At 44.8% G+C, this 26,441-nt stretch overlaps 1 protein-coding gene across 1 annotated transcript in view; it reads right to left on the bottom strand.

The window, feature by feature from the left end:
- The window catches only part of EIF2B5 (eukaryotic translation initiation factor 2B subunit epsilon), a 41,629-nt gene that overhangs the window by 2,027 nt on the left and 13,161 nt on the right, over positions 1 to 26,441 (bottom strand). Inside the window, exons 6-15 of the mRNA XM_063131801.1 lie at positions 24,312 to 24,389; positions 22,087 to 22,399; positions 20,456 to 20,601; positions 19,283 to 19,421; positions 16,673 to 16,774; positions 15,729 to 15,833; positions 15,434 to 15,524; positions 12,546 to 12,681; positions 4,000 to 4,125; positions 1,016 to 1,126 (exon numbers count right to left, since the gene is read on the bottom strand). Coding sequence (XP_062987871.1) covers positions 1,016 to 1,126; positions 4,000 to 4,125; positions 12,546 to 12,681; positions 15,434 to 15,524; positions 15,729 to 15,833; positions 16,673 to 16,774; positions 19,283 to 19,421; positions 20,456 to 20,601; positions 22,087 to 22,399; positions 24,312 to 24,389 — 1,347 coding nt within the window. The remainder of the gene's footprint in view (positions 1 to 1,015; positions 1,127 to 3,999; positions 4,126 to 12,545; positions 12,682 to 15,433; positions 15,525 to 15,728; positions 15,834 to 16,672; positions 16,775 to 19,282; positions 19,422 to 20,455; positions 20,602 to 22,086; positions 22,400 to 24,311; positions 24,390 to 26,441) is intronic.

Below are 26,441 nucleotides of genomic sequence, written 5' to 3'. Positions count from 1 at the left end.
ATAAATCAAAATGGAACAGAGAAATCTAAGCATGGAGTACAGAGAAAGGCTGATTCACCCATGCATGTACATCACTCACTCTCTCATTGTTTGATGATTTGCCACTAGAAGACCCACTACATGACTTCCAGTCTGTTTCCGGGCACAATACAAAGTGCTGGTTATGACCTATAAATCCCTATATGGCTTGGGTCCAGGTTATTTGAAAGAACGTATTCTCCCTTATGAGGCTGCCCGTGCTTTGAGATCTTCTGGAGAAGCCCTTCTTTCAGTCCCACCTTCTTCACAGGCGCGTCTGGTGGGAATGTGGGAGAGGGCCTTCTCAGTGGCTGCTCCAGTACTCTGGAACTCTCTTCCCGGGGAAGCTAGACTGGCTCCCTCCTTGATGGGCTTTCGGAAGCAGGCTAAAACTTGGAGAGTAATTTGGTCCTCCATCTATGTTAATGACTTATAATTTTGTTATGTATTTTAAACTCTTTTTTTGTACATTTCTTTTCCTAGGTTTTACAATGTATGTTTTAAACTTTGTAAGACCGCCTTGAGGCCCAGTATTGGGCAAAAGGCAGGATACAAATAAATATAATAATAATAATAATAATAATAATAATAATAATAATAATAATAATGGTGACCATATGAAAAGGAGGACAGGGCTCCTGTATAACAGTTGTATTGAAAATGAAATTTCAGCAGGTGTCATTTATATATATGGAGAACCTGGTGAAATTTCCTCTTCATCACAACAGTTAAAGCTGCAGGTGTCCTGCCCTCTTTTCAATCTGGTCACTCGAGTATAGCTCCTGCAGCTTTAACTGTGGTGATGAAGAGGGGATTTCACCAGGTGCTGCATGCATACAAATGACACCTGCTGAAATTCCCTTTTCTATGCAACTGTTAAAGATACAGGAGCCCTGTACTCCTTTTCATATGGTCAGCCTATAATAATACACAGAGTCTGTATGTACAAAATGAGTAGCTGGCAAAGGCTTGCTCCCACCCCACCTCAGAGACTCACTCGTTGGTTTTTACGAAGCTGCCTGCCTTTATCAGATGTGTCTCGTTGAGAAAACCAGGTGAGGATCATCTCTTCTGCTAAGATTTCCAACTGATAGAAAGTCATCAGCACCTGTAACAACCAGAGCACAGGCAGTTAAAATCATGGTTAGAAGGCAACAGCAGTCTTAATTCCAGCACCTTGGTCGGCTGGGCAGAAGAGGCGCTGAGTGTAACGTGATGGAGCTGAGGCAAGAAAGGAAGAATAGTGAGTTGTGCACAACAGAAAAGCTTCACACAACCATATTCGAATTTCTGAGGCCCCGCAGGACAGTCAGCACATTCAAAACCTACACACAAACTTTTCTCCCAACGATCAAATGCTAGCGTGAAGAACAGGGAGAGGAGCTGATAGCAGAAAACAGGCTGTTTCCCTTGTCGTGTTGGAGGGGCACAGCTCAATGACACCATTGGCTGTTGAGACAGCTGAGATCCTCGAAAAGAATCTGGGCTTCCTTGCCGAATTTGTGAAAGGAACAACCCCCTCCCGGCTCCAAACACAGATGGCGGAGAATAAGGCATCTCTTTGCTTCCCGGCAAATCCACAGATGAAGTAAGTGTAGGCCCTGGTACCCAAGAGGGGGATGGGGGAAGGGGGATGGCATCCTCCCTTCTGCATGGTGATAGGGTTTGAGTTTTGCAAAGAGAGTAGCTGGGTAGCCATATCCTTCCTTTGTTTATTTTACGGAGGCCCAATGCCTGCCCCCAGGAGAAAAGGCCTATTTGGCTTATCACAGGAATCAGCTGAGGAAAGTGAGATGTCAGCATGGGGGCATTTCTGGCCTGTATAGAGAACTTTAGGCTGCAAGTTCGAATTCCAGGGCTAAATGTAGCCGGAAATCGCTTCTCTCACAAAGCCAGTCTCATCCAAGCCAATGGTCCCTAGTCCTGACAGCAGCCAATGTCTTCTGAGACCCAGAAGCAGAAGAATTTACCCAACTGCTACCTGGAATCACCTAAGTGGAGATGGTAGGTGCTGACCCTGGTTATCATACGTAGAAAAGCATACTCTCGACTACCAAGCTCCAGCCCACTAACAGAACATAAATCAAGGAATTTGGAAATGTATTCAAGACCACACGAGTGTACAAAACATGGCACTCAATAAAATCCACATAATAAACGAGGGTTGGAGGGTGGATGCCCTCGTTTATTTTGTCAATTATCCAACCATTGCCTCGTTCTAGTTTGTACTCAATAAAATCCAGCAATGAGCAGAACCCCAAAATTAACACCCCCTTTTCAAACTCAAGCTTCTAATCATTGTGGCTACAGAAAGTGTGATTGTTATTTATTTACTTATTTTATACATATTTATCTTGCCCAACAGCTTCATTGGCTTCCAATTCACTTCAGAATCCAATATAAACTTCTCCTGTTGACCTACAAAGCTTTTCACTGTCTAGCTCCTTCCTATGTTTCCTCTCTCATCTCACACTATTGCCCCGCTCGTGCTCTTCGTTCCTCTGATGCCATGTTTCTCACCTGCCCAAGGGTCTCTACTTCCCTTGCTCGGCTTCGTCCATTTTCTTCGGCTGCCCCTTACGCCTGGAACGCTCTTCCAGAACATTTGAGAACTACAAGTTCAATCGCAGCTTTTAAAGCTCAGCTAAAAACTTTTCTTTTTTCTAAAGCTTTTAAAACTTGATTTTGTTCTGACTTTTATACTGTTAGTTTTACCCTACCCAGTGCCTGTTTGGTGCATTCTCTTCCCCTCCTTATTGTTTTATTATGATTTTATTAGAATGTAAGCCTATGCGGCAGGGTCTTGCTATTTTATTATTTTACTCTGTACAGCACCATGTACATTGATGGCGCTATATAAATAAATAAATAATAATAATAATAATGATGATGATGATTTATTACATTTATATCCCACCTTTTTTCCTCCAAGGAACCCAAGGCGATGTACATAATCCTCTTCCTCTCCATGTTATGTTCACAACAATAACCCTTTGAGGTAGGTTGGGCTTAGAGTCTGTGACTGGCCCAAAGTCACCCAGTGGGCTTCCATAGCCGAGTGGGGACTAGAACCCAGATCTCCTGGCTTCCAGTCCAACACCTTAGCCACTACACCATTAAAACCGTAATATACAAAACAAGATTTAAAACTTTAAACTTTAAAAATGTCACATAAAACCAGAATAACTTATAGTCCAGAGAAAGCTTGTCTAGAAAGATACGTTTCCGGGGGGCGTTTGAAGGGTGCTACATTTTCCACCTCCCAAACGGCATGAAGAAGGGTTTTCCAGAAGGTGGGGGCCACTACAGAGAAGCCCTACCATCTAAATTCTTCGTGACGACATTCTGTTCGTCTTGGAATGACAAGCAGGGCCTCCTCTGGCGATCGTAAATGTCGCCTGGGTGTATATAAGGGAAGGCGGTCTGCTAGGGATCCTGGTCCCAAGTGGTTTAGGGCTTTATAGGATAATAACATAACCCTGCACGTGGCTCAGTAGCTAACAGGCAAGCCAGTGCAGTTCTCTTAACACAGGTTTTATGTGGGCAGAGCTATTTTTTGCTAAAAAATATAGCACACGCTTAAGACTTCATGTGGACTCTTGTCATCTGAATAGCTCACATTCTCCAGGTCTTCATAAAAACTTACTTTGTTCTGTGATCTGATCTGAAATTGGTGTTTTCTTGCTGTGGAACACGGATTTGAGCCCGTGTGTCTAGGATATTCCTCTCCCAGAAGCAGCACATACAGCAGCACTAATCTGCCGACGGTGCTCACCCGAGAGCCTTGGCAGAACAAACAAGGCCTTTCCCGTGATCAGCAAGCGGCTTCTTAATCAACTCCTGCTGACAGGCACGTGGGCACGTCCCTTCCTGATAAGAGGCAAAGCTAGGCACTGGTTCAGAAAACAACCCATATTTCAGCCAGAAATCCTACTCTGGTGGAAACACACCCACACCCTTCCAAGTGTCACGGAAACTTACTTTGGCCATGGACATGCACAGCGCTTCATGTTCCAGGAAGAACTCTTCAATGGTGTGCAAAGCATCTAAGTGATCTGACGCCCGCTTTATGTAGTTCTTGAAGAGGGGAGCCCAATTCTTCAGTAGCTGTTAGAGGATGGGCAGAGGGAGGGGAGAAACAAAAAGGTCAAAATATATCTCATTACTAGAGAATTTGTCCCATTTGTGCTGGCAGCAGCTCCTGGCCTTGTCAAAACTACTGGAAAACATTAAGACTAAACCACCCTGTCCATCATGCTTTATGCATTCACACTGCAAAATCTAGCTATTTCCTCCAAAAGGTAGATGGTTTGAGCCAAGAACTTTCAATTGCCTTTGCAAAACAACCGTCGAATTCTTTGTTAGCCTTTGTAGCAATGTCCACATTTGATAGCAAGATTAAAACTCCTGCAATTCCAGATTGCACATTGGTCCAGCCAGGTTCTTTTCTAAAGGGCGGGCAGCTCATGAAGGATGAAGCCCTAGCAGCACACATCCATCACCTACATTGTAATATTGTATTACAGCATTATGGCAGGAAGTTGGGGTGGGGGGAGAGATATAATCTTGATGCTCTCTGCCTTTGTTTTTGCTATACAAGGACTCCTATCAGAAGCCAAAAGAACCTAAACTACTTTTAGATTAGCCCTGATATCTGTGCACAATTAAAAGCCTCACAGGCAATCACCACGCTAATACATTTAAAGCCCTAAACGGCTTGGGGCCAGGCTATCTAAAGGAATGCCTCCTCCCGTATGTATCTGCCCAGACCCTAAGGTCATCCTCAGGGGTCCTTCTCCGTGAGCCCCTGCCAAAGGAAGTGAGGCAGGTGGCTCGCAGGAGGAGGGCCTTCTCTGCTGTGGCACCCCGGCTGTGGAATGAGCTCCCTAAGGAGGTTCGCTTGGCACCTACCTTTTTATTCTCCCAATATTTTAACAGTCTATAAATTAATTTTAACTTTGCTGTTTTAAATTTGTATTTTTGCATTGCTGCCGTTTTTATCTTGGTTGTGCTTTTATATTGTATTTTATATTATGGTTTTATACGATTGTTTTCTTTTGAAGTGTCTTAAATTTGTAAACCACCCAGAGAGCTTCGGCTAATGGGCGGTATAAAAACACAATAAATAAATAAATAAATAAATAAACGCCTCACTTTCTTCCACACATCAGAATTGTTTGTTTATGAACAGGAATCCTGTAAATTTCGAATCATGCTTCAACTATTTGCTTCACTCTTTTTTTTTTTTAATGATCTTGATAGTTTAGCAGGTAGATCTTAATTGTGTAAACATAAATATGAATGTGGGATGTGTGTGTGTTGTATATCTTATATAAGTGCATTTTTTTAATGGGAGGGGAAAAGGTAGAAAGCGAGTAGCCTCATTGGCATGGAAACCCGGAATTCAGTCTCACGCCCTGTTTATAATCAGAGGACATGAATGACACTCTGGCAATGTCCTCCACACTGCAAGAAGAATGAACAGCAAGTTCTAGGTAGCCAAACTCATTTCAGACGTACCATGAAAAGGCACTAAAATAATATTGACTTAAGTTTCACCTTTTGCAAGCGCTCAAGGCAATATGGAAGGAGTAAAATAAAACCAGTCAGGCAAGCAAAATACTAAGGCTACAGAAACAATCGGAAATATGAAAAGAATTAGAAAAGGAACACACACAAAAAGCGAGGCTTTAAAAGTTGGTTCTTCGATGGAAAGCGAAGCCTGGCTGCCCTGAGGAGGAGACTCTTCTGTAGCTGCAGTGCCAATACTGTGAAGAAAGTGCTGCTCCAAATACCACTCGACCAAATCTCAGAGCATAAAGAAGTTCTGCTAGATTGCAACAAGGACCCATCTAGTCCACCAGCCTGTTTCCAAAAGTGACCACCTAAATGCTTTCAGGAAGCCCACGCGTAAGGCATGAAGGATGGCAGCCCGAACAAGACGTTCCCACATGAACCTAAGGTGAGAACTGCATGGAGCAGAAGGCTCTACTTTTAATAGCCAGGGGGAACAGAACAATCTCAGAAAAGGTTTCAGGTTGAAGTAAAGCACAAACTGTGCTATTAAGTACTGCTGTTCAATAGGGGCACAACCACATTCTGGGCCAGCGGCCTTCAACTGGAGGGTCGTGACCCAAAAGTAGGTCATGAGATCTGTCCAGATGGGTTGCGGCAAAGCTGTTGCCACCACCCTGGGCATGGAGAAAAATTTGAAAGTGGGACCCATGTTGCAGGTTGGGAGTTCGAGGTGGGTCTCGGGTCTGGACCAGTTGAAAACCGCTGTTCTAAGCAATTGGTAGACAACTTGCACCTCTCAGCCTAATTTCTAATTGCAATGCTCACTTCAGACCCGTGGGAAGAGTGATCTTGGCAAGCAGGGAGAGAGAGAGAGAGAGAGAGAGAATGAGGGTGCTGCTGTCACAGCGAGAGAGAAAGGAGGTTTGGCTCTGGCCTCACCCACCACTGACAGATAACTCATGAGGGAACACAGCCCTTGAAATAAAATGATCCCCCACACCCGCCCTTCTAGGCCCAATACACAGAAGTGATAGATTCCATCCCAGTATAATAGAAAACACTAAGGTGACAGAAACAATCAGAAATATAATTAAAAGAGAAAAGAAACAAAAAAGGGAGGATTCCTGCATTGAGCAGAGGGGTTGGACTTGATGGCCTTTTAGGCCCCTTCCAACTCTACTATTCTATGAGGCTATGGAGGTTGGTTCCTTGATGAAAAGATCCTGGAACTGGGTGTGGGGGAGAGAGAGAGAGAGAGATGCCAATAAAGTAATAATAAAAACATCAAATATTAGAACTGAAGTCCTTAAAATGTTGATGTGTTTCGAACCATGGCTCTGTAGAAATTTTGAGAGATGTTAACATTCCTCCTGAGCAGCAGATGACTGAAAATGAGTCTTATGAAACACATTAAGAATACGGAGACAGTTAATACAGAAGACGCATGCAATCTTATAATCTTCCTTTTATCTCACAGAAAGTTCTTTTGGCCAGGGTCCCCAACCTGGCGACCACAGTTACCTCTAATGGCACCCATGAACGTTGCCGAACACGTATGTTTAAAGGAGACATTAGCTGTACTGCACCACCAGCAATTAGCCAAATTAGCCAATCTCTTATTAAAGTGACACAAAACAAGCATTTTGCTGAATAAGACACAACCTAAGCTCTACAGAAGTGACAAGCAGACGCCAAAGAGACGATCCACTGATTAGGCATTTTGTGGCGGTGCCCCCAGCATGGTCTCAAATGCCACAGGTACAAAAAAGGTTGGGGACCCCTGCCCTAAGCAATACAGACAGAAGAAAGGCAAAAGGAGGGGATAAGGGAGTAGAAAGGATAAGAGAAGGGGAAAGAGGTGAGACCACTGGTGTGTGTGTGGGGGGGGGGGGTGTGGGTGTGTGTGTGTGTGTGTGAGAGAGAGAGAGAGAGAGAGAGAGAGAGAGAGAGAGAGAGAGAGAGAGAAAAGGACATAGATGGGAAGGTCGTCAATCAGTGGTAGAGCACATGCTTTGAATGCAAGGAAAAAAGTCACAGGTTCAATTCTTGGCATCTCCAAGTAGATCTAGGAAAGGCTTCAGTGTAGATACAGGGTAAACAACATGGTGCCCGTGGGCCCCGGGGCACCCTCAGATACCTTTCTTGGTACCCGCTGAGGTGCCCCTACCCTCCCCCTTTTTATTTTACATTTTCTTACTGACAGCTGGGATTGCTTCAAAGCAAGGTGTGGAAGGGTGCCCTAGCTGCTGCCATCCTCATTTCTCATTAATGGCTCTAGGCCACATGTGAAGCTGAGAGTCATTCTTTGGTAATGAAGATGGCAGGCACTTGCAGGCCAATGCATGTCTCTGTGTATGGATGGATGCATGCACGCAAGCATGATGGAACCAAGGGGTAACTGTACGCGTGCGCACACACACACGTGTGTGTGTGTGTGTGTGTGAGAGAGAGAGAGAGAGAATAGATGGAGGATGGCTGGCTGGCTGGGGGCATGATGTAAGAGAGTGCGGTGCATGTATCTATCCAAGCCCTAAATGGCTTGGGGCCAGGTTATCTGAAGGAACGCCTCCTCCCATATGTACCTGCCTGGACCCTAAGGTCATCCTCAGAGGTCCTTCTCCATGAGCCCCTGCCAAAGGAAGTGAGGCAGGTGGCTACCAGGAGGAGGGCCTTCTCTGATGTGGCACCCCGGCTGTGGAATGAGCTCCCCAAGGAGGTTCGCTTGGCACCTACATTATATGCTTTTAGACGCCAGGTGAAGACCTTTTTATTCTCCCAGCATTTTAACAGTCTATAAATAAATTTTAACTTGGTGTTTTAAATTTGTAATTTTGCATTGCTGCTGTTTCTATCTGGTTGAGCTTTTATATTGTATTTTATATTATGGTTTTATGCCGTTGTTTTATACTTTGAATGTTTTTAATTTTTGTGAACCGCCCAGAGAGCTCCGGCTATTGGGTGGTATAGAAATGAAATAAATAAATAAATAAATAAATATCTATGTATAGGTGGTGAGCTAATTTGAGAGTGTGGTAGATGACGAGAGGTGGGGCTGTACACGTGACACAACAGCCCACCATTGGCTATCATATTGCTTAAGCCACGCTTGCTGGCTTTGCATGACATGACACCCCATAAGTGGAGGTTTCATATTCAAAATGGTAGGTTAAATAACCCACGGAGGGCTGTCGTGTTGTGTGAAAAGCCCTCCCTCTCTCATATATATCAACTCATTGTCTGTTTTAACCCTTGTTTAATCATTGCAAAACCCATGCTCACTGGATTCACATGGCATGACAACCCCTGAGTGGGTTTTAAATTTTTCTTTATTTTATTTATTACATTTATATCCCACCTTTCCTCCAAGGAACCCAAGGCGGCATACATAATTCTCCTCCTCTCCATTTTATCCTCACAACAACAACCACCCTGTGAGGTAGGTTGGGCTGAGTCTCTGTGACTGGCCCAAAGTCACCTAGTGAGCTTCCATGGCTGAGTGGGGACTAGAACCCAGATCTCCCGACTCCCAGTCCAACACTCTAGCCACTACACCACACCAGCTGCATATGTAACCTGGTGCCCATGGGCGCAGCAACTCATCATGAGTTAAATAACCCACGATGACTTGTGGTGTGTCATCTGAACCTGGTCAGTGTCTTTGGGAGCTCAGGTCCCATCTCTGCCCTCTACTCAGCCTTTTGTCCTTTGTGACTAGCCATACTTCCTGTGGCAGCCATCTTGTGGTAATGTCCAGGGCACTTTGTTAAATTGCCCAAAGTGCCCCACAGGCCCAAGAAGATGTCTTATCCCTGGTGTTGACCATACTGAGCTAGAAGAACCAATGGTCCTCAGCCTAAGGCGGCTTGCCATGTTCCTGGAAGAAAGGAACAAAGAGGACCAGTTCCGCTGAGTAGCAGTCCTGTGGGATTTGCACACAGAATACTCCAGGAGAGGCTGCTTGTGGAAAGCAGGCATGGTCTAAGAAGTCTCCCAGAAGCCTCAACTGTGTTCACCCAAGGCGTGTCAGGACACTGCAATGATTACCAGAACAGAGTGCCAGGAACAGGATGAGGGATGAAAGACAGGAAGCCTTCACATTCCTGGCTGATCTACCCCTTCAAGATTTAATTAACACTTTGAAAGCAGCAATGCAGCACTGTTAAACATACCATTCCTTTCAAAGCCCATTAACAGCTTTTGCTATTTTACACTTACTAGCGAAATGATCAAGACTTTTGCAAGGCAGTGGTTGTGTGGCAAGGGGAAAGAGGAGTGAGAGGTTCCCTTGTGACTCCGTTTCTGGGACCGACTCTGCTATCAGATAGGGTGGGCCAGAGATCCAGGACTTCAGCTCGTGCTGAATCCAAAGACAGCAGGTCGGAGGCATGAAGAGACATGATGTGCCGCTCCACGAGGAAGTCCCATCACTGATACCCACACCGAGGGAACCAAACTCCCAGCGGCCCCCGTGCACTCTGGATGTTTTGGACTACAACTCCCAGAATTCTTGACCATTGGCCATGCAGCTGGGTGGGAGTTGGTCCAAAACACCCAGAGGCCACCAGGTAAGGGAAAGGCTGGAACATTTCTATACCGCCCCCAATAGCCAAATCTCTCTGGGCAGTTCACAAAATAAACAGAATCATTTAGGGCGCAATTCTACGCATGTTTAGATGGAGAAATAAGATCAAGTTGAAGGGCTGGGAAGAAAACTGAAACCTGTCTCCGTAGGAACATAAGGGCAGGCCGGCCAGACAAACTCAAAGGCCTCTATAGTCCAGCATCATGCTCCCACACTGGCCTGTCTAGCCTGACGTTCTCTTCCCACTGTGGACAACCGGATGCCTATGGGAATCCCACGAGCAGGACGTTGAGTGCAATTGCGCCCTTCCATAACTTAGCAATCTTAAAACTGCCTCCAAACATCTCTCCCGCAACCATCAATCCGGAACCATTGACAGAAGAGTCGCTGCTTTTCCAAAGTGTGAGCATTGTGCGCGAGGCTGTGCAAGTGTGTGTGTCTGTATGATTCTTCCAGGGCCAACCCAGCTAGTGCAGCGGATTTAATAATTTAAAAACAAACAAACCTTAACCTGCAACTTCCCCTAGAACGACTCCCATCCTGCAATACGTTCACACAAGGCGGGAGACAGCAATGGCTCGAATTCATGAAGCCAAACTGCTGTAAGCGGGTCTCCTCTGCAGAGTTTTCAGAACAGTCAAATGAAAGAGCCTGACAAAAAACAGCCTTCCGTTTGGCAGCTGCCCACAGCTGTAAAATCCATTAATAACCACATGCCACACATGCTGCCCAAGGCAGCTGTGCAATCACCGCTGGCTATACTGGCTGGGACTGATGAGTTTTGCAATCCAACAATATGTGGAGGGCCACACGTTCCCCATCCCTGCCCTAGGGAATCAAGAGGGCTGACTTTCGGCCCTGGTTAGGCCTCATTTATTTATTTATTTATTTATTTATTACATTTCTATACCGCCCAATAGCCGGAGCTCTCTGGGCGGTTCACAAAAATTAAAACTGTTCAAAGTATAAAACAACAGTATACAATAGTATAAAACCATAATATAAAATACAATATAAAAAATCATCATCTAGAGTATAAAATACTCATTTTATGAGTAAAAAATACTCATCTAGAGTATTGCGTCCAGTTCTGGACTCCACAATTCAAGAAGGATGCAGACAAGCTGGAGCATGTTCAGAGGAGGGCAACCGGGATGATCAGGGGTCTGGAAACAAAGCCCTATGAAGAGAAACTGAAAGAACTGGGCAGGTTTAGCCTGGAGAAGAGAAGACTGAGGGGAGACATGAGAGCACTCTTCAAAGACTTCAAAGGTTGTCACACAGAGGAGGGTCGGGATCTCTTCTCGATCCTCCCAGAGTGCAGGACACGGAATAACGGGCTCAAGTTAAAGGAAGCCAGATTCCAGCTGGACATCAGGAAAAACTTCCTGACTGTTAGAGCAGTACGACAACGGAATCAGTTACCTAGGGAGGTTGTGGGCTCTCCCACACTAGAGGCCTTCAAGAGGCAGCTGGACAAGCACCCGTAAGGGATGCTTTAGGATGGATTCCTGCATTGAGCAGGGGGTTGGACGTTTTCAATGTTTTCAATACACGTTTTCAATGTCCAAAAATTAAGCATTCACCATAACAAAATTATAAGCTTGGCATGTTGGCTGCAGGTTCAAACCCCTATGGTAGACTGTTTGCTTCTTGAAGAGAAATGTTGGACTCTATGTCCAAAATTGTGGTAAGGATTTCTAATCTGTAATTGACAACTTCTAGAAACAGCATAAGTCTAAACCGAGGAGGAGAAGGCATCATGGCACACCCATGATTTGGTGCTCTAGTCAGTGGGAACTGGAGAACAAGAGGATTTGGGGTGTGTGGGTGGGTGGGATTGGGTATCTCATCCTGGGTGAGACATCAAATCAAGACAGAGGAGCACTAACGCCCCTTGCAGAATTCTCTGCTGCTGTCTGAGCTAAAAGTTCAGCTAGAGAAGAGTCCTCAGAAGAGTGGGGTTTACTAGGCCCACTTTGGCATTTAAAGTAGGCCCCAGCTAATGACACTTTTGGGAGATCAATGTCTTTTATGCTTGGATACCTACCAGATCTGAATTCTTCCTGCTAGTCTATGAACTCTTGTTTAGGATCATTTGGGAACAGGTTTATGTATATCAATCCTTTGTCAAGAACTACAATGATGAAAGGATTTTAGCTTGAGGCCTCCTTCTCTAGAGTTAAGTAGAGGGGTTCCTGCTGTGAATTGTCTGTGGTGCAGAATTAAAGTGTTGCAAGCTGCTTTGCTTGTCTTTGGAATCCCGTGCCTGTGCAACTTGATCCATGGAAATAAAGGCCTGAAGGCAAAGAGGCCTCTCCTGTTGCATTCACTAAGAAAACCAGGGAGCCAAGGACAACAGGTGAAGTAGGTTAAAGAATTGAAAACAGACACTGAACCCAGCAAGGAAGGAAGGAAGGAAACTCACTTGGACTAGCAGCATGCAGTAGCGTTGGGGATCTTGTTGGGGATCCTTTTCCGTGTTTATTTGGTGCAGAGGGTACTCCAGAACCACCTTGCTGAGCACCTCCATGACCTCTTTCAAGCCAATATTATAGGCATGCCTGCAAGGGGAAAGGAAATCAAGTCATTAAGGGATGCCCTCCGTCCTTCTCCCCTGTGGAAAGCATATCTCTTTTCCCCCTCTCTGATCAGCTACTTGCTATCCACATGCATAGCTTAAGGATTTTTAACAACACTGTCCCATTAGTAGTGCGGTATTCGGTACTCAGGTGTGATCCCAAAGAGACAGCCTTTCCTGACCTGGCCCTAAACATTTAACCACGCCAATGAAGTCCACAACCAAAACGGAACCGCCACAAGAATAATCTTATAACCTGTGAGTTGAGATAAGTAACATACCAATTTGAGTTCTCAGCTCTTATCTATTTATTTATTTCATTTATATCCCACCTTCTTCCTCCAAGGAACCCAAGGTGACGTACACAATCCTCCTCCTCTCCATTTTATCCTCACAACAACAACCCTGTGAGGTGGGTTGGGCTGAGAGTCTGTGACTGGCCCAAAGTCACCCAGTGGGTTTCCATGGCCGAGTGGGGACTAGAACCCGGATCTCCCGACTCCCAGCCCGACACTCTAGCCACTACACCACACTGGCTCTCTTATCTAGCTTAATTTTACTATCATATGGTAACATCACCATGTTGGGGAGGGGACTACAGACTGTAGCTCAGTGGTAGAGTATACACTCTGCAGGCAGAAGGTTCCTGCTTCAATCCCTGGCATCAAGAGGTATGCCTGGGGGAGATCCCGGAGAGCTGCTGACAATACTGCGCTAGAAAGACCAGTCCTCCTATCTAGGTGCAGCGTTATGCTTCTGTGTGAAAACCTCGTGTTACATCCTCTCAAATTTTGCTGCTGTTACAAAAGCAAGCATTCACAGAATCACAGAACAGTAGCGCTGGAAGGGGCCTATAAGGCCACCGCATCCAACCCCCCCGCTCAGTGCAGGGTGTTGTTCAAGATGGGGGCAGTTAGGGGAATGAATACAATTTGCCGGGAATATGGACTCATGAGCACAAATATTTACTGCAGGATTTTGAGTTCTCTCTGTGCTGTGTGTTATGATTTGATAAAACACTTGCTCTGCCCATTACGGCTGTATGTAAGAACACAAAAGTTTGCAGGATGCCTTGCTGGGTTTGCCAAACTATGAGGCAGCCCATCCCCCTTGGGATCACATGGGAAGAGGGTGTAAAGTTCCAGGGCAGGAAAGGGTCCTACCCTGTGGCAGACAGGCCTAGTGCCACTATTCTCCCGGAGCATTTGCACCCCGGCCACCCAAACATCTGTGCTTACGAAAGCAGCAGCAGTGAGGCAGGTAAGGCCCAGGAGCTTCTGACCAGAGCAGGTCCTAACCCTCCTGACTCCTTCTCCAGCTGGCTTGTTTTAGGAAGAGCCTGAGATGTAACAGGATTAAAACAGGACAATCCAAGTGTTGGATCAGTGTCCCAATTTGACTTTTACATGCTGCTTTAAAACTATTAATTATTATTAATAGTTAATTATTAATATTAACTATTAAAACTATTAAGTAGTTGAGAGCATTATCTGGCGGTTTGAATACGTGAAAATGATATGGTGACAATGTTGGAGGGTTCCACTCTAAATGTACAGCCACGGCTCCTTTTGTGAACAAGTTGCGTCCAACTGATGAAGATTTTTCGAAACAGGACATGTACCGGACAACTGTTTATTAGACGCCTTATGAAATTATTTATTAGATGCATCGTTATGAGATTATTGGATGTCTTGTCATGAATGTTTAATAGATGCCCTATTTATTGGAGGCTTCATTACGAAAGTCTGAAGGACACCTTGTGAATGTTATCTATGCGCCTGTTTTTGTGCATTTGTGACATACTTTTGAACTATTTGTTTAAAAAATTTTGCTCTTAGGCAGTTTTGTAAAAACGTAAAATACTACAATGAACTTCAGTGCTGGTAACATTGGACATATTTTCTGTTTCTGCTTTTCTTTACTAATTGTTATTGTGGAGGTTTTGCACTGGTGGATTTGTTTTAAAGGGATTTAAGAATATGTACCAGCTATGAGAATTTGTTCTGTAGAATGATTACAAACTGTATATATGTTGTATATATCACTCATATCTCTAATATATTGCGTCTCTTTTATATTTCTAGAGCCTCGTGTGGCGCAGAGTGGTAAAGCAGCAGTTTCTGCAGCTGAAACTCTCCCCACGGCCTGAGTTCGATCCCAGCGGAAGCTGGTTTCAGGCAGCCGGCTCGGGTCGACTCAGCCTTCCATCCTCCCGAGGTCGGTAAAATGAGTACCCAGTTAGCTGGGGGAAAGGTAATAACGGCCGGGGAAGGCAACGGCAAACCACCCCGCTATAAGGCCTGCCAAGAAAACATCAGCGAAAGCTGGCGTCCCTCCAAGAGTCAGTAATGACTCAGTGCTTGCACGAGAGGTTCCTTTCCTTCCCTTTACATTTCTAAGTACTTTTGTGGTTGAGTGTTATCACCCTTATTGTGCCATTGTTATTTTCAACCACGGCCTTCTATCTACTTTATCTTGTTTTAGGAAGAGCCTGAGATGTAACAGGATTAAAACAGGACAATCCAAGTGTTGGATCAGTGTCCCAATTTGACTTTTACATGCTGCTTTAAAACTATTAATCCATAGACCCTTATGCACCTGGCAGTGGGCTGCATTCATGCAGCTGTGTGCAAGGACTGTGCGCTTGCCTGCATCTGGATTGCAGGATTTGGAAGCCCACCCGCCATCACCACCACGCTGTTGGGCTCAAAAAGCCTTGACAAATGTTGCCTTACTTGAGAGAGTTGATCTCCAGAACCAGGTTGTCACAGGAGATGTTTTCCTCTTCACCCCTCTGCAACGTACCCAGCACCTCATTCTGGAAAACTGTAACCAAGGTGAGAGCAGATCATTAGCTCAGACACGGAGAAGGCCAGCAAGAGCAGCAGGCGTCCGTTTTCTAATGTGGAAAGTCTAGAGGACAAACTGGGATTTCTTCGTTCGACAAACTGGCTTCTCCTTAGTGCAGGGCAAGGAGGCACGTGCATGCAGAGTTACCGTCGTACCGACAAAGGAAAAAAAGGTTATTACCTTTGATGTCATCCAGCTGAGGGGAAGCCGACCGACTGTCCGGCTGCTCCGACCCCAGACTTGTTTCACTTTCCGTCTCACTTTCTTCTGCGTTTATTGTGGGTCCTAACGAAGATGGGGAAAAGGCAGCTCTGGACACTGAAGTTCACACATTTTCACTTTGGCCAAGCAGTCCTTCACAAGTTCAAATTCCCTTTAACCTCTCGGTGCTATAATCAAGAAACCTAGAAGAGCCTTCTCCAAGTGGGGACCCTTCCAGGTCTTTTGGACTACAACCAACATTCCTGACCATTGGCCATGCTGGCTGGGGCTGATGGGAGTTGAAATCCAAACCATCTGGAAAGCACTAGATGGAGGAAGGCTGATCTGGAGAACAATATCCCACCACCACATTCCACTGCTGTTCTCGCGAAGCCAGGGAGCCACTCAAGAGCGGCTCTTTAACTTTCCAGGGAGCACGCTTAGCAGTTGACCCTGGACACCACACCAAGCTGTAGAAAAGGAAGTTGTTTTGGGGTAGCATGGTGCTGCCTATGGAGGGCATCAACCAAGTCCCCCATGTAGGTGCACGTTTAGGGTGCCTGCCTGTCCATGCCCTTCCAGTGCACCAGGGCCAAGGCCGAGGAGGAGGAGGAGGAGGAGGAGGAGGAGGAGGAGGAGGAGGAGGAGGAGGAGGAGGAGGAGAAGAAGAAGAAGAAGAAGAAGAAGAAGAAGAAGAAGAAGAAGAAGAAGAAGAAGAAGAAGAAGAAGAAGAAGAAGAAGAAGAACAACAACAACAACAACAACAACAACAACTACTACTACTACTACTACTACTACTACTACTACTTCCCCACCCGCATTCTCACACACAAATCACATTCATGCCAAGGGGAACCCCACAGGCTGTGGCATTCTGCCAATAGGTGCTTGCTCAAACCTTTCTGAGCTCCAGTCTTCCTTACCCCAAAGACTCTGCCTTTGCTCCTCTTGGTCCACGTCATTCTCATCTTCTGCTTTCCAGAGGTAACCTTTGCCCTCTTGGCCAACTTTAGCAGTATTGTAACCTAGAAAATGGAGGCAACGTTGGCTGGATTTCAACCACTTCAAGAACAGGCGCTGGCCCCCAAGGAGGAGGCAGACAATGTGACCTGCAGAATAGGGATAGCGACCTACCGAATACTGAAAATGACCCTGTCCAGGTTGTGTGTTTTTTACATTTTTATCTTCTATGGAGATCACTGCCAATGGTTTTAAAATGGAAATTCCCTATAAGAGTGGGGAGTTAAAGCCAATTATGCCTGCTTCACACAAAAAGACAGAAAAAGACATGGTTATCGGTGGGGCTGTCCTTTTAAATCAATCCTTTAAAAAAACACCACACACACAAAAAACCAAGCTGTTTATATTGTACTTATGCCAGACGGACATGCTTTTTTTAGAATCAGTTTTGCACTGAAGATAAAATAAAGAACCCAGCCTGAGCTTCTCAACACTGAGAGGACTATCTGGGGCTGAAATTCATCGGGGAATTTTAGAATGGATATTTACAGACGTTGTATGTAGAAAATGGTATAAATTGAATTATATATACATATCACACACACATATATACATACACACACACACACACATATATGCCATTTGTTGATCTATACTGGGAATTTGAGTCTAGGCGTGTGCACATTGGATTTCCACCTTTTGTGACCTTTGGTTTCTGCTGAATATAAATTCAAAATAAAAAGAGCACTCTGGGCTAAAGCTGAAGGTCAACCTGCTCCACCGACTTGCTTCTCACTGGGGCCAGATTTATTTAAGGCACAATTCTATGCAAGTTTAGACAAAACTTTCTCTGCTGTGGCACCCCGGCTGTGGAACGAGCTCCCCAGAGAGGTTCGCTTGGCGCCTACATTGTTTTCCTTTCGTCGCCAGCTGAAGAACTTTCTATTTTCTCAGTATTTTAACACCTAATTTAACTTAAATTTAAACTCTGCTGTTTTAATTTCATATATCAATTTTTGCTGTGTGGTTTTATCCTGGCCGTGCTTTTTATATATTGTATTTGTGTTTTTAAATTGTTGGTTGTTTTATTATGCTCTTCATGGTTTTAATTTCTGTGAGCCGCCCAGAGCGTGCCCCAGCCAGCATGACAACAACACTATTCAGCCACTGGCCACAGGTTATTCAGTGGCATACGCCCTCTGAAAATGGATGTTCCATTAGCCATCATGAAGGGTTATGGAGTCCCTTTTTTAAAAAAAAGAAAAGAAAGAAAGACGCTGGAATAAATTCTCTATCCACTTTCACCACAACAATTGTAATTTCATAAACCTCTATAAGGCTATCAACGGCTAGTAGCCCTGATGGTTGTGTGCTATCTCTAGTATTCGAGGCAGTAAGCCTGTGTGCACCGGTTGCTGGGGAACATGGGCGGGAGGGTGCTGTTGCACCATGTCCTGCCTTGTTGGTCCCTGGCCGATGGCTGGTTGGCCACTGTGTGAACAGAGTGCTGGGCTAGATGGACCCTTGGTCTGATCCAGCATGGCGCTTATGTTCTTATAATGCTCCCCTTTAGTTGACTTTTTTTTCCTAATGAAACCACCTTGAAACACTTTAGCTTTTCTTCAAATAGAAGATGCTCCAATAAAAATAATACAAGCCATTCTAAGAACTCAAAGGCTGCAATAAAGAACTTTATGGCCACATCTGGTTCCAGGTTGCCCATCCCTGCTGTAAAACGTCTTTGCCTTCAAGCAATGAAAAACGGCTCAATATGTCTGCAATTTTCTCTCCCAGGGGCACATTCCCCCACAAACCAAAAATCCCCATGTCCTAGCAGAACCAAGCTAAACAGCTACACCTTTACTGAAATGGATACAATTTTTTTTTTAATTCCAGGCTACAGAAGAAGAAAAAGCCCGCACCACTTCTCAAATGGGACATTAACTTCAAAAGGTAAGCCGCCGTTTGTGATTTAAAGGTGCGGAAGCTGAGAGAACATGACTGGGCTGGGATGTGAAACCCGATACCAGTTCAATGCACTTCCCACTGCATCACCACACTTTAAAATTCACTAGCACAGGTTGTAGTGATGGCCACCAATTGGGATGGCTTTAAAAAGGGGTTGGATAAATTCCAGGAGGCGAAGGCTATCGATGGCTACTAGCCCTGATGGCTCTGTGCTATCTCCAGTAGTGGAGGTGGTAAGCCTGGGTGCACCAGTTGCTGAGGAACATGGGTGGGAGGGTGCTGTTGCACCATGTCCTGCTTTGTTGGTCCCTGGTCGACAGCTGGTTGGCCACTGTGTGAATAGAGCGTTGGACTAGATGGACCCTCGGTCTGATCCAGCATGGTCCTTCTTATGAGGGAGACAGAGCTCTCTGTCTTCTCCCACGCTCAGCTACTACCTCCTCCCCACTGCTCTTGTAGGGATGGGTATTACAAGCAGGGCAGCATTTTCTATTTTTCAACAGACAGCAAGATCAGAAACAAGGAAAAACAAAGCAGAAGATTAAAAAAAGAAGGGTGAGTTTACCCTCACCACGCAGCCAATCCAGACAAAAGAGCTCACCCACCTTTTAGCCTCACTTTGCTCTCCTCTTTGTTCACACCGGAATCATCACTGAACTCATCGTCGTCATCCTCTTCCTCATCTGCGGGATGCAGGGAGATGACTGTGCCTTCCGGAAGGACGATATCGGGGCCCACCACCACCTAGAAATTAAGCAATATTTGTAGTTGCGTCTGGGTCTTGGGGTCCTCCGGGAGATTAAAAAAAAAAATCTACAAATTCCAATCCCAGAATTCCAGAGCTTTCATGTGGGTGGATGTTCCAAATAATGAATCCACATCCCTGGAGAAAGGCCAAGAGGAGTCTGCTAAGTAGCCATGGCCCCTCGGGGGGGGGGGGGGACCTCGGGCCCTGTGGCCAAATGGCACAACTCTGATCCTTGTCACTGCTGTCTTGCTGTGCAGAAGAACTGGCAACTATAATTCATTTGTACTCTGCTTTCTAATAAGCAAAATGCTTTGCAATCTTGATGCCACAAGGCAGGTCATCAGTGTCCCTGTTTTTCTTTAGTAGATTTGGGATTGTCCACTGCCTGAAGGGCTTTACCCCAAAGTAATGATCTCAGTTGATCTGCTCGATGTTTTCTCGTCCGTCTGGTGAAGGACATGTAGTGATGGCAGGTTTCAACTATATGTCCTTCACCCAGACAGAGAACGCATAAAGAATGTCCGTCGGACGGGGGGAGTTTACTCCCGCAGAGGACACACTTGCGAAATGGGGCCTTAATGGCCATGCGCTAAGGCACCGCGATCAAAGATCGCGCGAAACTACCTATCCGATAAAACAAATCGCAAAACCGAAAGGGTATAGAGTACAAGAGGATAGTAAATAAGGTAGAATAAACTGAAAATATAAAGCTAATCCTAACAACAACTCTTTTTTTTTTAACTCTAGCTCAAACAGACGGAGAAGTTACCACGTTGAAGCTACCACAATGGCGGTCAACGAAGAACTGAGGGGCGTAGGCGGGAACCCGCGCATGAGATACAGGAAGGGGAGGGGTTCCTGCCAAAACTCTAGGCTATGGAAGTTTCCTGAAGAAGCTCCGCGCAGGCACAGAGCCCATCAGGGTGAATGCACAGATGACCACGAAGAAGAACGAGGCCTGACCCACTGACCACTGAACCACTGCAACAAGAATTAAACCAGAGGCAAAGCGGCAGCCCCTCAAACTCACCTGCGAAGTGAGAACACAGTGAGGGCTCAACGTCACCCCTTTCTTCACCTCAGCCTCATCACAAACCAGCGACTGCAGGATTTTCACATGGTCTCCTACACAGACACCATTCCAGAGGAACGCCCTGTCCAGAATCACCTCGTCACCTGCCAAACGCCAGCAAGAACACGTGGACAGAAGGGTCATCTTATGCCACGTACACACACACACACACACTATGACTAATTGTAGCGGAAACACTCAGCGCTGTCACTAACTCTGTGGGTGTTTAGTCCAAGGAGCAAAATTTATTTATTTATTTTTATTACATTTATATACCGCCCCCCAGCCGAAGCTCTCTGGGCGGTTTACAACAATTAAAAATAGTAGACATTAAAAGTATACAAAAAATTTAAAAAACATAAAAACAGTATAAAAACAACAACGGTATTCATTTAAAACAACAATTCTGGGGTCCTTTAAATCAAACTTAACGTTATTAAATGCTGTTAAAATGCTGTTAAAATGCCTGGGAGAAGAGAAAGGTCTTGACCTGGCGCCGAAAAGATAACAACGTTGGCGCCAGGCGAGCCTCGTCGGGGAGATCATTCCACAAAATGGCACATATACGGTTCAAACCTAGAGATATAAAATTTACGGAAATTTTGAAGCCATGGAAAAAAGCCAGGATTTTTCCAGTTTTTTTTTTCTTCTGGAAAAATGTGGATTGGGGGTGGGGGAATTGAAACAAATGCAATAATATGACTTTTTACAGATTGAAAGCCATTTTGTTACTTTAGGAACATAAAATGCAATTATACACAAGTTGGTTTGGCAAAAAATTATCACATTTGGTATATTAAAAGCACAGTAGATTGAAGCAATTATTACAAATTGAATTTAGTTTTTTAAATGTTTTCTTTTTTTGGTAACAAATGGAGCTCCTGAACTGTAAGGAACACCGAAACTGTAAGTAATCTCTTTGGTCCTCTGGGAAGAATCCACTTCAGCTAGCAAAAACTAGATTAACAACTATTACCCAGAGGACCTTCTCTTCTGCTGCTCCCAGACTGTGGAATGGCCTGCCGGAGGAGACTCGTCAACTTGACAGTCTTTTAGAATTTTTAAAAAAACAATGAAGACTGATCTATTCCGGCAGGCCTATCCAGTGAAATTTTAGAATGTTTTCAGGATGTTTTAATCATGTATGGTATGTTTTTAATCAGTTTTTAATGTGTATTTTATATCATGTTTTTATACTGCTTGTTTTGTACTTTGAATGGTTTTAGTTTTTGTGAACCGCCCAGGGAGCTTTGGCTATTGGGCGGTATAAAAATGCAAATAATAATAATAATAATAATAATAATAATAATAATAATTTTATGAGGAGCAGGCAAAAAACAACTAAAAAAAACCCCAGAAGAAACCATCAAGATTAGTAACAAAGAAAATTATTTATGTCTTTGTTAGTCCTCTACAGTGTCAAGCAGACATAAAAACCCCATTCCCATAAAAAGAACTTCACTTTACCTCCCCTTTCCCAGTAGGTGATATTTACGGTTCCTTCTATCAGAGTTCAGCCAATAAACAGCGGATGACTCTTCATCCAAGCCCACCCCACTCCACCCCACCCCCTTGCCTACAGAACTCACCTATCTTGCAGTTGGGGCCAATGACACTGTTGGTTATGGAGCATTTTTGGCCAACCGATGTTCCCTGCCCAATGAGGACATTCTCTTCCAGTATACTGTCATGGCCCAGGCTCACCTCCGCCCCCCGGTAGATATTGTGCCGGGAATGAGTGCAGCTTTGCCTCTTGTCATTCGTGAAGTTCATCTCCGGAGTCATTGGATAGACCCAGCGTTGAAGGACGTCGGAGGACACCGACTCATACATCAGCAGGTTGGAGACGGCAGCACCGTACTCTTCTGATGTCACGTGTATATGGATCTGGTTGCCCAGGACCTGGAGACCAGAGAGATGCTATTCAGAAAGCCAGTCTCACAGAAGTAAGCCTCACCGCCTGCTGCCTAACGAAAGCAGATGTTAGTTCTACTTGCTTTCACAAGTAAACTGAAATTTGACTCAGACTTTATATCCTTGAGGATTTCAGCTCTCTCGTGATATTTATGTCCATCAAGATTGTAATTGCACACAGCTGTGATGTCCATCTGCTACCTTATGGTACGGAACACTGATACTTACTGAGAAGGTTCCTTCAGACCTAATAGTTTACAATTCTCACCACAATCTGTCCTGTATATACGCCAGAAATTCTTAATAACAATTCATGCATCTATAGTCCACGAAAGCTTATGCCAGAATAAATTTGTTAAGTCTTTAATTCTCTTTCTTGTTTTATCATAGATTAGGTTATCAACCAATATTTAGTCCATACTGCAAGCTGGGCGTAAACCTGCCATGTCCACTCTCCTCCATAGTTTAATGCGGGTGAGCATCCAAAATGAATCCAAAGAAAGGGAATGGTCACAGAACGCTATAAACAAATTTATTGCTGAAAGGTCCATACAAAGAGAGAGCAATAAATTCGTTTATGGCATCCTGAGACCATTCTCTCTCTTTGTGTACTCTCCACCATGCAACACGGTTTGTGACCTGTAGAGCTAACTGTACTGCACACACACATCTTTAAACAATACATACACACACACATACCACTAGTTATTTAGTTATTTATTACGTTTATATCCTGCCTTTTTTCCTCCAAGGAACCCGAGGCGGCATATATAATCCTCCTCCTCTCCATTTTATCCTCACAACAACAACCCTGTGAGGTGGGTCGGGTTGAGAGTCCGTGACTGGCCCAAAGTCACCCAGTGGGTTTCCATGGCCGAGTGGGGACCAGAACCCGGATCTCCCGACTCCCAGTCCAACACTCTAACCATTACACCACACTAGCTCTTAGTGAGGATCAAAGCCCTACCTATCCCTGACCAGGAAAAAAAATGCAAATACTGAAAACTGCAGCATGTAGTACACAAAATATGAGAAATTGTGCACATTTGTTCAATTATGAACATAAAATGCTGTCTTATATCAGGTTAGACTATTAGTCCATCTAGTTCAATATTGCCAACAATGCCTGGCAGCTGCTCTCCAGAGAAAAGTCTTTCCCAGATGTGGGGGATTGAATTTGGGATGTTCCACCGAGCTACGGACATTCCTCCATACTCATATACTGTTGTTTTTAGGTTTTTAAATTTTTGTATACTTTTTAATGCTCACTGTTTTTAACAGTTGTGAACCGCCCAGAGAGCTTTGGCTATGGGGCGGTATATAAATGTAATAAATAAATAAATAAAAATAAATATACGGGTTGCAGAATCCAGCTTTTTGCAGTGGAGAATTTGTATTACTTGGACGTAGATTCAGATTCTCTTGAGCACAGAGTACATTCAGTCCTGACGGGACTCGTGACCTCAGATAAAATCTCTGAAACTACATGGTGAACTCCCTGCAGCAAGAAGAAGCCTGGGCAGGGTGCCCCATTGAAGACAGGATGCAGCTCTTTCCCCATCCCACTCTCTTCACTTCCTGGGCCCTATTCTCCAGCAAGTGATTATCTCTAAAACCCGCTTACTTCCATTCTAGCCCTTGCCAAATTATTCCCAGGTTGCTGGAAATCTGTATCTTTGGAGATCATCAACTATGCAAACCACATACATTCAAGTCTGAATGCACATAATTTACTCTAGCCAAAGGAGGCAGGTTTTCTTTGCACAGAATACATCAAGCCGTGGTGACACGTCCAAGGACTGCCTCTCCCCACCCACCCTTTGTCAATCCTGGATATCGCCATCACGCAGCCGCTTCGGCTGTTGATCACCCCGCTGCAAACTCCCACCGTACACGTTACCTCTTCATTCACCAAAAGGCCCCGGACAAAGTCATCCCGAGTTTGATAATCAAAGTTATCTGTGAACAGTTCAGCCACCTGCAAGAAGAGAAGCAACACGAGGGCAAATTAGTTAGAAGCAAAAATCAAGGCTCCGGATAATTATCTCAAGAGAGCTTTGGGTTCAGCTCAGGCAGGAACACTTGATGCACTTCATAATTATGTATAAAACAAGAGATATATAATACATACACCAAAGCAACTTCAAAGTTTACAGCCTCTCTTCTACCCATCCCATCTCAAAGACCATCTCCTTCCCCGTTTTGAAAAATACATGCTCCCTCACCGGCTGTTGAAACCCTCAGCCTGAGCACAAGGCCTTACAAGAACATTTCCTGGGGAGCTCAGCCGTTAATGATCACACCTCAAAAGAAGAGATCATACACCTGGGAAGGTGGCGTCTCGCTCAGTGCCTCCCGTTTACCGTTAAGCAGCTGTACCTCAAGCCATGGCACGTGTTTACTGCTCCACCACCACCACAAGCGAAAGCAGCGGTTGTGGCCAGAACCCAGAAAAAGGCAGGAGAATCTTGCTGCACCCAACAAGGCTTTGTGAGTTGAACCTGTCCAATTTATGTAACCGGAGAAAGAGAGGGGAGATGTATTTGCTAATTCTGCATAATTCAGTAAGTTTTCTGCTAGGCTGTAGGAAGGGGAAAGGGAATTCTTTCCAGCACATACAAATTAATGATCTGAAAAATCATTCTTAGCACGCCGCTCCGACCATGTTACTCCGCTTCTGAAATCTCTTCATTGGCTTCCAATTCACTTCAGAATCCAATATAAACTTCTCCTGTTAACCTTCAAAGCTTTTCACGGTCTAGCTCCTTCCTATCTCTCCTCTCTCATCTCACACTATTGCCCCGCTCGTGCTCTTCGCTCCTCTGATGCCATGTTTCTCGCCTGCCCAAGGGCCTCTACTTCCCTTGCTCGGCTTCGTCCATTTTCGTCTGCTGCCCCTTACGCCTGGAACGCTCTTCCAGAACATTTGAGAACTACAAGTTCAACCGCAGCTTTTAAAGCTCAGCTAAAAACTTTTCTTTTTCCTAAAGCTTTTAAAACTTGATGTTGTGCAGACTTCTACTGTTACTTTCTACTGTTAGTTTTTCCCTACCCTGTGCCTGCTTACCCTTCCCTGTACCTGTTGGCATTCTCTTCCCCTCCTTATTGTTTTACTATGATTTTATTAGATTGTAAGCCTATGCGGCAGAGTCTTGCTATTTACTGTTTTACTCTGTACAGCACCATGTACATTGATGGTGCTATATAAATAAATAATAATAATAATAATAATAATAATAAAAATATGTCCAGCGCTGAGGACAGCATGGTGGCATTCAGAAAGACATTCCCGTTGCTGCACTCCCTGGGTGGGCTTTTAATCTCGCGCGTTTGCCCGCCTGCCTCCGTCACTTTGTGTTCTTGCTGGCTGAGCACTGTCCCCAAGCTGCCTTCTATGCTTCCCTCAATCCTTCTTCCGTTGGAAGCTGCCAGTTCAAAGGGACAAGGGAAGGGTGCTCCACTGGGAGCCTCAACTTCAAGCATCCTGAAGAGGCGCCTTCCCCACTCTAGGATGGTGTGAGAATCATAGAATCACAGGATAGTAGAGTTGGAAGCCTATAAGGCCATTGAGTTGGAAGGGGCCTATAAGGCCATCGAGACCAGATATGTATGTAAAAGACAGGAAGACGGTGAGCCCCACGCTTACACACCAAAACATCACTCCAGAGGGAATGTGGCCCCTGGAAGAAAAAGTTCCCCCACCTTTGCCATATTTCTATCCTGCTTTTCCTCTTCGACGAAACAGCTCAAAGTAACCAGATTAAAATATCTAATATCATGTTGAAAATACTGTGGAACTGTATAAAAACCAGTCCGTTTTACCAGTAAACCTAATATTTATAGGCGAGCCCGAAGAAAATACATTTAATCTATCACTCATCTGCACATCTATCAAAGCCATGGTTGGGTTTAGGAGAGTCTCTCTTTGTACCAAGCTTCATAAGTGACAGCCTTCGCAGACTTAGCTGATCAAAGCTAATGACATACAAAATCTCATCAGCAGATTTTAAAACAAGTGAAACTTCATGGG

This window comes from Elgaria multicarinata, chromosome 8, assembly GCF_023053635.1.
Source record: "Elgaria multicarinata webbii isolate HBS135686 ecotype San Diego chromosome 8, rElgMul1.1.pri, whole genome shotgun sequence".
NCBI classification, from domain to species: Eukaryota; Metazoa; Chordata; class Lepidosauria; order Squamata; family Anguidae; genus Elgaria; species Elgaria multicarinata.
This window is presented reverse-complemented; position numbering and strand designations above follow the sequence as displayed.